General features: G+C 35.8%; 1 protein-coding gene across 1 annotated transcript in view; it reads right to left on the reverse strand.

Annotated features, from left to right (window-relative positions):
- Nucleotides 1-2,284: 2,284 nt before the first annotated feature.
- Nucleotides 2,285-17,971, reverse strand: part of SELENOI (selenoprotein I) — a 35,633-nt gene continuing 19,946 nt past the window's right edge. The window contains exons 5-10 of the mRNA XM_033124483.1: nucleotides 17,044-17,306; nucleotides 15,564-15,672; nucleotides 9,668-9,716; nucleotides 8,108-8,288; nucleotides 6,577-6,759; nucleotides 2,285-4,426 (exon numbers count right to left, since the gene is read on the reverse strand). Coding sequence (XP_032980374.1) covers nucleotides 4,328-4,426; nucleotides 6,577-6,759; nucleotides 8,108-8,288; nucleotides 9,668-9,716; nucleotides 15,564-15,672; nucleotides 17,044-17,306 — 884 coding nt within the window. The 3' untranslated portion in view covers nucleotides 2,285-4,327. The remainder of the gene's footprint in view (nucleotides 4,427-6,576; nucleotides 6,760-8,107; nucleotides 8,289-9,667; nucleotides 9,717-15,563; nucleotides 15,673-17,043; nucleotides 17,307-17,971) is intronic.

The following is a 17,971-nucleotide window of genomic DNA, read 5'->3' on the forward strand; positions in this document are numbered from 1 at the left end:
ACTATCAGCATACAGGTTAAAAAGTACGGTTACATTTATTTTGCACTGTAGAAACACTGGAAGTGAATCAGCCAATAAATCCAGTTCCCATGGCTCCACACAAGAAAGAAGTAAACATATCGCCACTTTTTCGGGAAAAGTCAGACAACCATGATTTACTATATACCCTAAAGTAGCTGCCTGCCAATGTCACTCATTTGTACCACTGTCAAACATGAGAAGTAAAATATACAAATCACATGGATTTCATAATTAATAACAGAAAATCAGAATTTACTTAAGCTTCCTACAATGTAGAGCATCACACTTTCAAGTTTCACAGTGATTAATGTAACACTATTTTACTGTTAAAACTGTCACTTTAAATGTACATGTCGAAGCGCTCCAATGCATGCAGCATACTAGTTAAACTTCATCCAGCCAGGAAGGTTCAAGTCCTGGCAGCTAACTTAATAAGGTTATTCGCCCACAGGGCGTTCAAGAAAGGGCATGCTGCCTTACAAAGAAACCTCACAGGTCAAAGAAATTTCTCGTCTGACTTCACAAATTTCCTATAGAGTGCTCAATCAAGTCCAGAACTGGAGGTCAAGATAAAGGCCACTCAGAACACAAGAATCAACACGACCAAAAATTTCTCTATCTGATTTTGGCCAAAGTCAAAAGCTCTAGCCTATCAGATTTCCTTTGTTCCCTCTGGCACGTACATTCCTTGACGAGATAAGACATCTGAGGCAATCAAGGAGATCTGAATGTGGCAAGATCTAGCAGCAACACGGCAGGTGGGCATCTCTGTCCGAGGCAGTGGCTGGTTAAAAGGAAACCCAGATGAAGACTGAGGAGTTACAGACTTCTAGTTAAAACACAAGGCGGAAAGTAGCCTTTGATTCTAACACCTTCAGATTATCTTGTTATTCTCCGTAGGTTATAAAATCAAAGTCTCCTTTGGAAAGCAAGAAACATTCCAAGTGCTTTATGACTGACTACAAAATAAACTAATCCTTGGAAAACTAAACACATAGGAAACTTTCAAATTCACATTTGAATTTGAAATTAGTGGAGGAATGATGATTTAAATTGTGACAATTTTCAACTGTGCATTACACTGAGATGATTGGGCACTAAGGGCATTAGGCATTAAGGTGATCCCTTCTTCCCCTTAAAGTAGATATTGTGTCTGCTTTTTCCTTTGCACATCCCCCCAGTGCCCAGGCTCCAAGTCATGACCCATACTCTCGTGGTATCTATTTAGAATTTGGACCACTCGAGATGTGCACTCCTCTTCCCAATAGCTCTCCGTTAGAATAAATGACATGGTGGTGGTAGTACTGGAACATTCTAGACCCCAGTCGGCATTTAACTTTCTTGTTAAATTAGAATTAAAAGTATTTTAAACATGATATTATCAAAATGCCAAGGAAGACTATTTAGTTTTTGATTTGGAAGTTACTCACGCTATTATCCTAAGACTAAAGTCCATAAACTATATTATAATCAGTGGAAGAATGAGATTTAAATTGTGACAACTTTAAACTGCGTTGCACTAAGATCATAAATGTTATTAAAGGACCACAAAAGGTGGCATTAACATATTCTGTCCAGATATTTTTAAATTTTTCTATCCCATGTCCCGCTCAAATACAGGGGAATTATTTTTTGATAAGAAGGACATTTTTTCATACCATAACCTGAAAAGAAACTTCTTACAGGTCTAGGTAACTTTGGTCAGCAGAAACACAAAGCAAACCTCTGGCCCGGCTAAGGCACTCTACTCTGAAATGTACAGAAAACATGCATGGATGACCAACCATGCCACTGCTCCCCAAAAGGCAGCTCAGTGTACGCTGGGAGAAAAGGCTAGGGTGTGAACTCACCCCAAAATATCATGCATAAACCTGAAATATCTTTTACACTTTGGAAATGTTACAATAATTGGTATGACATAAATGCACAGAGCTATTGTAATTAAATCTTGCTTCAGGCTTCCTATCACTACATAACAAATGGGAGCTTTCAAGATGCACTTCAAGATGGCAGACTAAACCAAGAGTCAGCAGTACACTAAAGAAGCACAAGCTCACAGTATTCTGAAACAGTTAATTACCGTTTCCCTTTTACCTACCACCTTATTGACAGCCACCTTTCTTTCATCATCTATGTCAATAAAACTAAGTAGGCATAATTCTTTACCACCATAGGGAAATTAAGTCATAAAGTATAGGCACAAAAGAATTTCCAAATAAACCTAATGCAACAGAAAGAGAGCAGAAACACACTTTGAAGCAAAATAGCCCCAAAATTATAGGACATGACCCTATGCCAGAAGTGCCGGGTATTTTTTTTTTACTATACTGTACAAGGTGAAGAAAGCCTGTGGTCCAAATGTGTCATTTTTTAAAATATTTATCAGTTCCTTTTTTATATAATACAGATTAATCTCATTCTCATGTACAAAGTCAAAAAAATAGTAAAATGATTAGCCTAGAAATCTTAAAACAAAGCTTTGTTCCCAGTCCAAATTAACACTTTATCCAGTTCAATTCTAAGATGACACAAAGTATACAAAAAATTGTGTTACCTTCACTTAATTGGTTCGTTCTCTGACCTCCATCATGACAACTTATTAACAAACATGGAATCACTACGCACATTTTCCTGAATCAATTTGTCACCTATTTTCAGTGTTCATTTTTGTCTCAGAGAAGGTCATCAAAAATACCTCAATCTTTACCTTTTTAAAATTGAGTACAGAATCATGAGTTAGCTCCTTGACTCTTCATTTCTAATAACCTAGATGACAATGATTAGAATTTACAAATTTAAAAATTGAAATATCAATTACATAGTTATTTTTACAAAACAGCAGACAGAAATTTAACAAAGGAATACATTATAATTAAATTTAAAGATGGCCACATTCATAGATAAGTAATGGTTATGAAGGTAATTACATATCAACATAGTGGTGCCTATTTTATCCAAGTGCAATCCATCCAAAAAAAGGGTTTAAGATACACTCTTCATTCAAGCACAAACTTCATTCAGGGGAAAATAAAGAAAAGTAGGAAGTAAATTTCACCACCACCAAAATAAATGGAGAAAAAGTCAAAAAGAAATAAAGGAAAATATCCACATTCATGAAAAGGTGTGATCTATAAAATCATACTAAAGTCAGAGATTTTTATGTTTGTCAGCAAACCTCAAAAATTACTCTAAGTCATATTAAGGGAGTATGTTCTCAGTAAGACATATATATCAAAAATTTTCTTCAAGAGGGGAGGTGAGCAAGTTGGGGAAGAGATAAGTTCTCTACATCTTTGTCCTGAATAAAATAAAAAACACAGCACTCTCCCCTCCACACAAAGAGGCGGAGGGAAAGAGAAGAAGGAAAAAAGGACAAATTGAATCAGAAAACTAATTTTCTAGTGAGGTTCACAGTAGGAATTTCATAGTGAGAGGCTCAAGAGATTCCTAATCCCGAAGTAAATTTCTCTTATAAGGAAGTTTATCTATGTTCCTCACAAGTAATTATCATAAGACTGACACTGTCATGTGCATTCATTTTATCATAGTTCACAGGCACCAAATCTCATCAACTTGCAGCTGAGGGGGGGAAATGCCACATTTAAACAATAAACCATGCCAATGGGTGAGCTACAATTACAATCCATTCTCTACTAAGTCTCAACAGAATATTTTTCTTTAAAAATTAAACCATTTACCTTACCAAGATCTATTCCATAACAAAGAGAGCCCGAATACCAGAGAATATATATATATGGATATATATACATATATGTATGTATAAATACACATATATATATGCTTAGCTCTCTTAGTACATTAGGACAAGGGCATTTCCATGGGAAAGAGAAAGCAGTATTTGGCAAACCTGTATAGTGTTCTGTAATCATTTGGCATCTCTTGCTGAAGGTGACTTGCTCTTACCTTTTCCCTATATTAGACATGGACTACTGATAGCTTCCACCGCTAAAGACTTACTACTAAGTACCAAATATGAAAACATATTGTGGTTTTCTGAATGTATGAACCAAAACATCATGGAATCATGAACCTAAAATTACTAGGAACATTTTGCTGGTCTAATATACATGATGCTTAACCAAAACGTCACATGGTTTTATAAAAAATAAAATAAGCTGGGAGTTAGTAGGTTCCAAATTCCACAAGTTCAGATTATATGTATCGTTCCTGCTGTACAAGTACCACACACACAGAGTTCCCATGTCTGTTAAGCAGATCAGTTTAGTTCAATGGTGATGGATGAAATATTTACAAGCATCTTATTTACAGTACTTCTTTCTGTAGATTACAGACCAATATTCTTTTCTTCCATTCCTAGTCAATCCGAGTTTGGTTTCTTCAATGAGAAGGGGTAAATCTGAAAATGGTTGCTCAGTTGCTTTACCTATAGAAAACCAGAACATGAGGCAGTGACAAATACGTACCTAATCATTTTTTAAAGCAAACAGAATTCATCCTCTGGAGACAACAATTTACTGACACAGCGAAAATCACCAGAAATAATGAAAAGGTTTTTCTGAGTTAGGAGAGCTATAGAGCTAGATGGCTAAATGAGAGTCCTAGAACCAGCCTGGGACAAGTAGGACTTAAACCTGGGTCTGCCTAATTCTGTTGTTCTAGTCTTTCCAGAGCCCTCCAGACCATACAAAGTCACATCCAAATCTACTGAAGAATTATAGGGTTAGTTGACTTGGACTATCTAGTAGATCAAATATTTACATATATTCAGCTTTTTGTAACATTTCTAGGTAATCATTCCTAATCCTGATAAAACAGTATAAAGCGAGATCTGTCAGTTTTGGGTGGTTTAGGCCATATTACTTAGGGTATCCCTAGGGGATAAGCAAGGGCGTGGTTATGTGCCATTTAGTAAATATCACTTGTTTGATATTTCTTATTTCTATTCTTATTTGTATTATTTATATTTCAATAGTTCAAGGGGATGTTTTGTGGGCCTTAGCAAGTTTTGCCTTCTGGCCAGAAGCTGGGGAAGTGGTACAAAGACAGACAAGATACCCCTGGAATTTCTTTCAGTTAGCTTGTATTTATTTTCTAGATTTTTAACAATAAAAACGTAGTGCTTTTGTAATTTAAAGAAATTATGTTTTGGTTTGGTTTGGTTTAATGTATGATTTTCTGAAAATATGCTTCTGAAGGGTTATAATAAGTTAAAACAATGATGAAAGACATGGCAATTGTGTTCTACTTCATGCACATGGCTGATGAAATACAAGATAAAGGCCTACAAGTATTGATATAAAGTATACAATGTCAAATTTGCACATACAAAAACAAACCATTACGTCTTCATATCATAATTCATAGACATCATTTTTTTACATAATAATTTCATCTATTTTGTTCTAACAAATGTGGGCTACTTTGGGGAGAAACACTAAGGGAAGAAAGCCTATGTTTAGCAACACATGCAAAATATAAAGTTGTTATCAAGCATGACAGGTGGCCCCATTTTAAAAACATGTCCGACAGTATATAAGTAAAGATATTTTGTTTTTCAAACTGATTCACAGCAGGCAGGGTTCCTTTTAAAACAAGTGTACCAAATGCCAGTATTTTAAGAGACATAAAAATGTGAATACCCTTCTACATAACCCCATTGCTATGAAATTATCCTCAGAAAATAAAGCAAAAGAAAGAAAAAAATATTATTCCAGACTGTTCATTCCAACATTCTAATAGTGAAAATTTGGAAATAACCTAAATGATTAAAATAACTGGGTCATGATTAAGTAAATTGGGTAATTATTAAGCTATCTCCTTGATGGAATATACTATAGCATTTAAAAATCATAATTATGAAACCGTGCTAAAATATGTAAAATAATTACAAAAGAATGTTAATGTGTGATGAAAATGAAAACAAACTGCATGGTTCTGATTTTCATTTTATTATACCTGTCTTAGTTTACTTCTTAAATCTTTTCTATATTTCCCCTTATTTATTATTTCTCTTGATGAGAGCTCAGGAATAGCACAGATGAAGTAAAACCTTAAATAATGCAAAAGCCTTCCTTTAGTCTGAATTCTAACCTCCCTTACCACATTGCTTATAGAATTAGGGAGGGGAAGGAAGGGAGGCAATGCTACAAAACCAATTTCAGTTTCCTTACAAATTATGTTAACAAGCAACAAAAAGGATCCTAAAGCTATATAGAAGCATATATAGAAATAAATAATCAACAAATGGGATTATCTGGTCCTATATAATTAAAAGCACAAAAGAGTTTACAATTCTATTCACCAAGAAAATGGTTTATATTTCTACCCACTGAAATACAAGAATTCCTTATAATAATTTTCCAGTTTTTAAATTAGTTATAGTTATTATAATGTATTTACTAGAGAGATAATATATAAAATTACACACCTGGATGTTATCCAAAATTTAGAGAATGTACCAAAATTCTTCTCCGGCTACTATAATAAACAAACTTTCTTCTGAAATTTTCCCTTAACCTTCTTTCCACTATTTAGAAGAATCAAATGGAAGTAGTTTTGCTCTAGATTACTCACCACTTGTACTCCATAATGGATGTGGGCCAGAGTGAAGGTAGTTGTTAACATATACAGAAGAAAGCTCTCAACGTAAGAGGCAACTCCAAAGTTTACCACCAGGACAACCAAGAAGAGAGGAACCAGCAACCAATTCAAAGTTGGACATCTGGTATTGCTCATTTGACAAACAATCAGCTGACACTTGTAGTTTAAAGAAAAAAAACAGGATAAAAATTTAATTAGCAAACCACTTCCAAAACTGTCACTCCAACATTTAAAAAATGTTCAAGTACAGGAGCCAACACATTTACATTACATTATTAAGTTCTGTAGTCTCAACTGCTCAGGGGCCAACTGGACCTCTGCCCCACTTCCAAACCTATGGACCCTCAGACCGTGTGTGAGTCTGAGTCTGGAAAATAATTTAGTAAGGATGCCGCAGAAGGCCACTGGGTAACAGTTTGGGTAAGAGAAATTTCTCTCAATTTTAAGAATCTTATGTTACCTGAAAAATTTCAAAACAGCCTGCCATATACCTGCACACTAAATTTCTTCATGGAGATGAGATGCTACCTCCAATTCAGTCATATTACCATATTAACACCTCAAAACTTCTTTGGCTCCTCTTACCTTACTCAAATACAGTTTTATTCTTTCATAGATACTTTTTACATACATAGAAGCATAAGCTCGGTGGCTAAGTAATAAAATATAAACTTATTAAGGACCTGAGCTCTTAGAGCATAGGCTTCCTGGCTATGAAGACTATCAGGCTCTTTTCTCAACTCCTACTGTGTTTCCCCAAAAATAAGACCTACCCCGAAAATAAGCCCCAGTTAAGATCTCAGCCAGATGGACGCATTTAGTGTTATGATGATGTTCCAGAAGAAGATGACATAACTGTATTTGAATAAATGTATATTATTGTACATGGGAAAAAATAAGACATCCCCTGAAAATAAGCCCTAATGGAGCAAAAATTAATATAAGACCTGGCCTTATTTTCAGGGAAATATGGTACTGATCTCTCCTTCCTGTCTGCTGTCTTGTTACACCATAGCAGAGAAAGGGATTTTTAAAAATATGTTGTATTTATTACATAGTTTTTAAATTCCACGTTGTTGATTTAAAAAGGGAGTGGGAGGTATGTGTGTGTGCCATGTGTTTTCTCTCTCTCAAAAACCCTCTCAGGCTCCCTAAATTAATCATAAGATCTGAAGCCATTTAAACTACACTGTTAATAATATTTACAGTTGAAGGGAATATATAAATTATTCCATGAATTCTTCAGCAGGCAACCAAAACAAAAAATTTAAACATGCCATGGTTCCAAAATACTACTGAAGTCTCTAAATCCTATTGTTTTTAAAGGAAAAAATAAAATAATTTTCAGCATGTTCTGTCTTGGAGGTTATCATTGTTTCAAATCGTGGATTACAATATCTCTAAATTAAAATCTGTTTATTCTAATACTGTATATGGTTTCTCAAATTATCCAATTCTCTCATGTATTCCATATATAATGACTTGTCAAAGAAAGAACTCTTACTGTGATATTGGCAAAGCCTGTTCCAACCATAAAGTAGAAAATCCTAGGATGCATCTCTAAAATATCTGAAGGTGACTGGAGGATCCACGCCGTACACAAAATGAACAGCAAACATGGAGAAAAGAAGGGAACCATCGCTTCATAGACTGAATAGTGTTTCAAGGTGTTATTTTTATAACTTCTGGAAAAAAAAATCAAGTAATACAAAGAAGGTCATTACATATAAAACATACTGTACTTGTATTTTATCGTTTTCAAAGTATTTTCATATTTATTCTCTTTTTATACTCACCACAATCCTACCGCATTGGTAGCACCAACATTAATTACTAACCCCATTTTAACAGACAGGTTAAGTGAGGATGTGAGATTTTAAATTATACAACTTGCTACCAAGTGGCAGGGCCAGGACTAGAACTGAAGTCCTCTGACCCAGTCCCATTTTTATCTCTGGAATGTAAAGGTGAATAAACTTTGGTTTTTGTTCTATGAGATTATATTCTAATAGGGAAAATACAATGAACACAAAGCGATACTAGAAGAGGGCCACCCAGTGCTACTATGATACAAAGTGATACAGAACTTAGAGTGCGAGAATAACCCACATGGACAACTCTCATCGAGACTGCCGACAGTCCATTGGTGACCAGGCGCACAGTGGGCATTCTGACATGTATTTGTTGGCTCATCCGATCAGAGCCGCAAATTCTAGTCCTGGTTCTGCCACTGACTTTAGGCTCTTGGCCAAGATGTTGCCTCATCTTTAGAAAAGGAGGAGGAATTGACTCAATCTCTAAGGCCTTCAGAGCTCTGAATTTTATGGCTTCTATGAAAGGCTGCCAGCTGCAATAAACAGAAGATTCATAGAGCTTGGCTTGACACGGAGAGGATTCTGCAAAACAGATTTGAGAGCTGAAGGATGAAGTGGGAAGTACAAAAGTAGAGGAAACAGTAGGAGCAAAAATACTAAGGAGGGAAACAGCAGAATATATTTAGATCACAAAAAGAAATTCAGTATGGTTGCACAAAGGTGGGGAAGTGCATAGATCAGAGAAATGAAACTCCCCACCTGAGCAACTCACCTCCCTACACCCCACCCTAAGCCCAGATAGGAGTTTCTATACAGTACTGTTTGAGAAGAGTTAGCATAGGTCTAGGGGTTTGGTCCTAAACTGTACAAGCTTAGAAGTTTTTTTGTTTTGTTTTTTTGTATTTTATGATCATGGTAAGTAAACTTAGAGATAATCAATATTCAACAGGAACATACTCCTTCCTGGTAGATAATTTCACTCACAAAAAATGACAAATTAGAAAAGTGGTGAGCCCCAAACAGTAATAAAACTGTAACAAAAGAACGAGTAGTTCTGTGCTATGGTTAAAGTGACTACACAAGCCACCACCGATACCCTACATTATCCTAACCTCACTAGATTCCAAATACAGGTTTCAGGACCTTTTCAAAACGTTCAGATTCCAAAAGGAAAAGAGATCCTAAAACTCATCTAAATAATAATTTCTAAAGGTTTTATTTCTTGCCCAATAAAAAAATAAAGTACTTACCTGTAGAAGTTTAATAAACTCATTGGAAGAGTCACACATAATGCACAACCTAAAAGGAAGAAAATTTAAATTATGATTATTATTCATGAGTGACTTTTACATATAAAATATGTAATATGTTTAGACCCAACAATTTTCAGTTCCAGTTTACTTTTGTAATAAAACTAAATACTAAATACTTTTCTGAACAATATTTACAACTGGAAGGGTGGTTCAGAGCACAGACATCAAGGAGCCAGACTGAACGTGAATCTCGGTTGTACCAGCAACTGGTTAAGTGACTTCAGTTAAGTTATAACCTTTCAGTGCCCAAATTTCCTCCTTTATAAAATAGAGACAATAGTAGTATCAACCCCAGAGTTTTGAGAATTAAATGAATTATTACATGTAAAGACACCTGAAACAGTACTTGGTATATAACATACCAATAAGGGTGAGCTACTGGAAGAATGGATGACTAATGGATTCTGCTGTCTCCCATTTATACTTACTTTTACCTCCCTAGCATTCTCAAGTTCTTCCCCTGCCCCATACACTGACTCTTTCCCCTCAATCCTAAAAACAAGGATGGCCTTCCCAAGAAGCCCTACCAATGCTTTTGCCCTCACTATTGACTATTTCCAATCATGCCAAAATTTTCTGTTGTCTTAATTCCTCAGTACTCTTTAATTCATTCTGCCTCCCATTCGGCAGAAGTTGTACCCTTGAAATTTACCAAGCTGTCCTGATGAGCAAATTCAATGTCCTTTCTTCATTCTTGTCTTCTAAGTAAGATGCCTCTGTTGACTATCCACTAATTGCAATGCTTTCCTCCCCTTGCCATGTGATTTCCTTCTCCCAATGTTCCTGCTAGACACACAACCATTCCTTTGATGTCCTTTGTTGGCAAATCTACTCCCTGCATATTCCTAACTGACATTCTACTGTGCTTCTACTCTCTCCCAGGAAAGTGTCTGTTAAGCTTTAATTACAAGCTTCCTGAAGATGACTCCAAATTCCAGTGCATACTCTTGGGCAAATCAGACAATCTCTCTGACGTGCAGACTCCACAGTTATACAATGTGAACGAGTTAAGTGATTTTCTAGTGTCCCTTGCATCTTTAAAATTCTGATTCTATAATCTATAAAGATGTAAATTCCTGATCTTTCTCTCTTTCAAACTCTAAATCAATATATGTGATACTTTCTGGACACGTCATTTGTCCACAATATATTAGCCCTAGTTTGTCACACAATATATTAGCCCTAGTTAATCACACAATATATTAGTCCTCCTTTGTGCACTCTGGACTCCTGATGACTGTACTTGGCTGGGTGTGGGAAGGTCAATGCAGCTATGGTTGTAAGGCTCAAAGGTTGAAAAACATCCCTTCAGAACAATTATTAAGACATTTTCCTAAAATAGATGAAAAGATTATAATCTACCAAACAGAAATCTCATCTCAAAAGATAACTATCTCTGCTATTTCCAAGTCCAATTTTAACACAGTTCCCCAAGTGAGATCTTGGAATGGAAGGAGAAGATCAACTGTGTCCTCCATGTCCTCATAAAATTTTAGCAGCTGACTCCATGTCAAGCTGGGAAGTGCTGAAAGGGAGCCAGAGCTAAATGAATTAACACAGAATTACCTGTATCTCTGAGGTATTGGAAACAGGCTGAGAGAAACTTGCAAAAGATTTGCTACCAAGAGTATTTTGTAGTTTAAAACATCTTGAAATAGTTAAGTACAGTAAGCATACAGAAAACCCTGGGCTCTACACAGACTGCCAAAGAAAATGAATGAATCTATTATTTCTTCTCTAACTACCACTTACGGCACATTCTGTAAAGAGTACTTGTTAATTTAAATACTTATCTATTAAACTCTATATAATAATAGTGATATTACTGTGAACCCACATATGCAGGCCTGCTTTCGTACTGCCATGGGAAGACCCAGACTTCATGATATAAGAAACTTAATAGCTACAGAAAAATTAGAGTAGAATTCATTTAAAAAAGAACTAAATAGAATGAGATACATTCCAAGGATAACATGGTCACACAAAATATTTTGATTCCTCACATTTCTAGGCTTATTATTAAATAGAACCACCAAGAAAAACATATCTTAAGGAAAGTGAAAAAGACAAACAAGGGGGAAATTATAATTTATATCAAAAGATCAATGTACCTAATACATGAAGTTTCTAAAAATAAAGAAAATAGATAACAATCCTACAGCAAAAATTGGCTAGATATATAAAAAGAATATAGAAAAAAGAAACACAAATGGTTCTTAAACACCAGAAAAGTCCTTTCATCATAAGAGAAATGCAAATTAAAACTATACCAATACATCATTTCTTACCTATCTGATTGGCAAAAATCCAAAAGTTTGACAATATATTATGATGGTGAAATTGTAAATAAACAAACACTTTCATACACAGGGTTTGAAATAAACCCATATGGAAGGGAATATGGGAATATTTCGTGAAATTACATACATGTATCCTTTACTAACAATTCTACTTCTAGGGATTTCTTTCAAATTACGCTGGCAAAAATATGAAACGACATATATACGTATAAGACTTCATTGCAGCAATTTGTGTAACAGCAAAAAGACTGGAAATAACCCAAACATCCACCAGTAGGAAGCTGATGGAATAAAGTGTGGTACATCCACAAATGAAGCAGCAGGCAGCTGTGAGAAGGAAGGAGAAGAGCCTCATGTATCACTATGCAGTGATCTCTAGGATATACTATCAAGGGGGTGGGGGGCAAGTACAGTGAAATTGCACAGCACGCTACCATTTATCTACAAAAAGGGGTGATAATCCCCACCCCCCCCACACACACTCATATTAAGAAACAATGAAAAAATAAACCAATAATTCAAATCTAAGAATGGTTAACTATGAAGGAAGAGAGGATCACGGGTAGTGATAGAAGCTAGATTCCTTTGATAATACCTTGTTTTTACATCGATTTGACTTTGTAATCATGTGAATATTTTACATCATTATAAACGAAAAATCAATTTTAAAAGAAAAAGTAATCTCTAAAAATCAAAAGTAAAATGAAACAAACTTAAATGTACATATCCACAGTTGATGGCATAGCCACAGAGTGGTAACCTTAAAATATAGTAAGCTGCCTGGGCATTTCTAGTAGGATAAACCATAAGGACAAATGGAACCTCAGAGAACCACAGTCTTAAACAATTTTCAGTAATCATGTTGTTGGCTGCCTTTGGAACTGTATTCTGAAACTGCTGTGAGTATTTTGTAGAATAAAGTAAATTAATTATTTTCTATCATTGAAAACAAAGACTTGTCACAGTTTAAAGTATACAAATGTAAGATCAATGGGTTAAGTAAAAAATCTGTATCTTCGAAACTGATTTAAACTTATCAGTATGAATTTATGAGATATTTTATTAAAAACAAACTTTATTCCCACTGAATGAATTATCTATCCACTAGTTATCCACTGAATGAATGAATTTCTAAGTAACGATCATCAATGTCTGTTAATACTATTAGGTGAAGAGCTAATGCAAAATTTTGTAATAGATGGGAACAGACATACAATATTTCAATCCTCTGATCACCATTCACATCAAAACAATACAGACACAACCTGATATTGTGTTTCTCCTAATGTGATGAATTAGAAATACCATTACCTAGTAAGTATTGTTGCCAAAAAAAAAAAAAATTTGTATCTAACCAAGTCTATAGATCTAACTATTAGTTTACAGAGAAAAGACAAAGGAACATGTTGAATGACACAATGAAAATATAATTAGCAAAATGCATAATACAAAGAAATTTGTTTTAAAAAAGGTAATCAATAGAAACAGATGTTGCATTTGGCAAACAGACTTTAAAGTAGCTATTTTAAGTATGTTCAAACAACTACAGGAAAATATGATGATAATGAACAACAGATAGGGAATCTCAACAGAGAAATGGGAAGAACCAAATGGAAATTTTAGAGCTGAAAAGTACAACTTAAATGATAGGTTCAATGAAACATTCACAAGATAGCCTTAAGATAGCCATCAAAAACAATGGATGCCCCGGGACGTTAGAATGATGTATTCAAAGTGGTAAAAAAAAAAAAGAGTAAAGGCAAAATCAAGATATTTTCACATAAACAAAAACTGAGAGGATACACTGCTACCAGACCTGCACTTTTAAGAAATGCTAAAGGAAGGCCTTCAGACTTCTGAGAAAGAACACCGTGTTTTAAGTCAGATGTACAGAAAGGAATGAAGTGCAGCAGAAATGGTAAATATGTGAGCAAGTATAAAAGACTGTATGTCATAAAATAAACCAAGGGTTATAAGACAGTGGTGCATTTGAACCAAGATTGGCACTAGTATTGAAAACTGTGGAAGGTGGGTGATGGCACATAGGGATTTATTACATAAAAGTATAAAGAATGGAAAGACTATAGATGTTTAAAATTTTTTCATAATAAAAGGATGGGAAAAATGCGAGGGGGAATCCCGCTTTCTATCTTGGTGGCCTGTCAGTTCTACCCAAAGAATGTAACCTTCCCTAATGGCAAACCGAAACCACTCTACCTCCTACTCCCCTTTTCTCATTCCTTGCCTCACTGGAGGCTCTAATGCACCCCAACACTAGCACTACCGAACATCGGCAGAAACTTAGCAGCTAAGGCCCAACAGCCCTTCTATCTCTGTGTCTACTCACATCTACTACAAGAAAAGCTACTTTATGTATTTGCAAAGAAACGTGTGCACTTTTGTTTTATTTCAGAGGGAAGAATTCAGGTAAACTTATGAATTACAAAGAAAAGTAGGTGCCTATTAAAGTACCCACTTAACATTAAAAAATATCTCACTTAGAAGGATCCCACCTTATCTTTAAATTTAACCTTTAAATGTAGAAGAATGCAGCTAACCTGCCATACATAGGACAAGTTGCTTAAATCAAAAGATTCACTATATGGTAGGAGATGAAAACCAGCTAGCCTTTTCAAGGTGAAGAAATAACGGTTTACTACAGATACCAAAAAGTGAACATCGGGTGGATTACAGCAGGGTTCCTAAAATATATGTGGTCCAGAGCCACAGAAAAAGGCCCAAACCACTCCTTTTCTAAAAGTCAATGCCTAATGCACCATCTTCTCAGCTGTTTCTAAACCTTACCTAATTCCCATTTCATTACCAACGTTCACCAACAGAAAGAGTTATTTTTTAGGTAAGGGAACAGAGCAATAGCCAACAAGTATGCTTTTTTACTTCGACAAAGGTCCTTAGTGCCACACCTGATGCCCCAAAATAATCCAGATTCCTCTTCTTTCTTGCCTCTCTCCACAGAAAACACTCTCCCCACTCAATCAATCATCCTGTAGATACCCCCCATAGCTAAAATCAAAAGGGAAACATTACCATTATCAAAAAGCGTGACCCAGCATTCAGCGGCATAAGAAGGATACCTGAGCTGAAGAGAGGCTCCATTTTTGGAATGGATGTATTATAAAGTAATCTTTATGTCTCATCTATTCTATTTTGTACAAACTAATACTTTTCAACTTTGAGATAAACAGAAAACCTATACCAAATGTCACCTACACATGGATCCTCCGATACAGTCTAGATTAATTTGAATAATTAGTTTACAAGGTTTGTGTTATCTATTTTGGTACTTTCTTCTGATTAGAAATACCTGATGCCGAACAACACCAACAAAAAAACCACAAGAGAAAAAAACCTTATTTTTCCTTAATGATTAGGTTCAAATCTGACAGGGGTGTTGGGTTGTTCTGCTTGCTGCAGGGAGGGGGCGGGGGAAGGGTGTTGCTGCTTGTTATAATCAAACACTGGCTTTTATAACAAAGTGATGTTAAAACAGGCTTCAACATGGAGCTTCTTACCAATAATCATTGCAGTGAATAGGTCTCTATATAAGAAATTAAACAGGAAAGGTTCATACCAGGCCTCAACTCCCACAATCGCAGTCACTATGTAGACAAAAGAAATAGTCTGGAAGGAAAATGCAGACAAAAGCATACAGAGGCATTAACAGCTGGAAAAAACAGGGAGTCAATAACGCTTTATGTAGCATAAGTCTAATCAAACAGTTTTAGTAAAAGCAAGAGGTGTGTTTAAGTTTGATATTGTGACAAGTCTCTTGACTTTAAAAATATTTTTTTCAGCCAACAATGCTATAAAATAACTAAATTCTAGACAATGCAAGCAACCGGCCGTCATTTGGAACACTTTAAGGCACCTCATAAATTGGCTAAGCTGTAAGATGATCCAATTCATCCACCCAATCACTTTCTTAATCAAGAATACTCCAAGTTCTGCTTCTTTACTGGAGCCTTAGGTGCAAATGGGCAAAATGGCAACAAAAACAGCTGGGATTCAAAGGCAGGCAGAGTTAACAGCAAGCCTATTAAGACGAAACACATCTTGGTATTCACTGAAAAGGTGGCGACTAAGACAAAAAGCCAACTATTATATATGTATATCTTTCTTTATAAAATCAACAGTTCAAATAAAAGAATATTTATTAACATTAAGAACCTGTCCGTTTTTTCGTGTGATAATGGCATTGAGCTTATGTTTTTTAAAAAGAGCTCTTGAGCCAGCCTGGTGGCTCAGGTGGTTGGAATGTCATGCTCCTAACGCCGAGGTCACCAGTTCCATTCCCACATGGGCCAGTGAGCTGTGCCCTCTACAATTAAGATTGTGAACAACAGCTGTCCCTGGAGCTGGAGCCATGAGTAGCCAGAGGTTGGCGTGAGTTGCCATGGGCTGCTGAGTGCTGCCGTGTGCTGCCATGAGTGTCCAGTAGCCAGTGTGAGCGGCCAGCAGCTGGCGAGAGCTGCCGTAAGCTGCTGTGAGGGGCTGACGACTGGTGACCGATTGCCTCAGCCGGGGGGAGCACAAGGCTCATAACACCAGCATGGGCCAGGGAGCTGTGTCCTACACAACTAGACCAAGAAACAACAGCTTGAATTGTAGTGGGCAGGAGGAGACGAAAGAAGCGGGGGAGCTCTTACCATTTAGATATACAGTAAACTATTTATCACATAAAGTCAGGAATTTCCTTTAAAATAATTGGGAGGGGGTGAAAAAAGGTATACATGAAACTAGACTGGCCATGTGTGGATAACTGCTGAAGCTAAGTAACAAACAGGTACATAAGGGTTCACTACACCATTCTTTCTACTTTTGTATATGTTTGAAATTTTCCATCAATAAGTAAAAATAATACAAAATAAAAAGAATTTTTTAAAAAAACTCACATCAGTTCAAATCCAAAAAGCTTAAGGGCAATAAAGAATGATAAAAACTTCCCCCCAAGTTCATGCAACACTGAAAATTTAAAGTAAAACATGTACTTACCACCTGGCTAATGTCATATCCCCATGGCAGGAAAAGAATCCCTGTGTTATACTTTTCCCAGTGGGACAGGATGAAAGAAAACAAAACAACCCACAGTAGGATATAAAGAACAAAAACACTGACACCAGACGATCCTCGTCCAAAGATGGAATACACAGTTACAACAAAGTAAACACACGACCAACTATCAAGGCCATGGTCAAAAAGCTCCCCTAAGGGGGTGCTGGAATTGGTTCTGCGGGCTTGCTTTCCATCTACACCATCTGCAACAAAAACATATCACAGGAAAAGGTCAATATCTGCACCAGCAAGGAGAAAGGCTTCTTTAATAAACTGGAGAACAAAACAAATCAGCATATCACAGGAATTGTTAACGAACGATAGGTACCAGCCAATACTATAAAAATCTAACCTTTAATGCCTACAACTCAAAGAATTCAGAAATAAAATCTGGAATTTCTCAAAGTTTAATCAAAAAATCAAAATGTTATATTACATTAAATGGTGTCAATTTTAGATCTGACGAAGAAGCATTCTAGTTGGACTCTGAATTTCTCTAAATCTGCCTAACAACTGAGTTGTTCCACTAGTCACAAATTCTTAAGCCTCCAGGGAATATTCAATAGTTATTCATTACATTTTATCTAACCACTCCTTGCTCTTGGATCCAGAAACACTCTGTATGTACTTCAGTCATAAGACCTATTTCATCTTGTTTGATATTACAGTCACCTCTTTATAGATACACTGCCTCCACCATTTTAAGTGCTTTCAGAAAAGGTTTGCACATAGTGTCGGTAAATGGAAGAATTAAATTTATTGAAAGTGTGTCATTTCACTATTCTTGATGTTGTGAAGATTACAAGAATCTTAGAATAAACTAAGTTTGTGCCCTCGGGTATATACAATTGCGAAAAGAGAAAACACA

The sequence above is a fragment of the Rhinolophus ferrumequinum genome, chromosome 13 (assembly GCF_004115265.2).
Source record: "Rhinolophus ferrumequinum isolate MPI-CBG mRhiFer1 chromosome 13, mRhiFer1_v1.p, whole genome shotgun sequence".
In the NCBI taxonomy this organism is placed as follows: Eukaryota; Metazoa; Chordata; class Mammalia; order Chiroptera; family Rhinolophidae; genus Rhinolophus; species Rhinolophus ferrumequinum.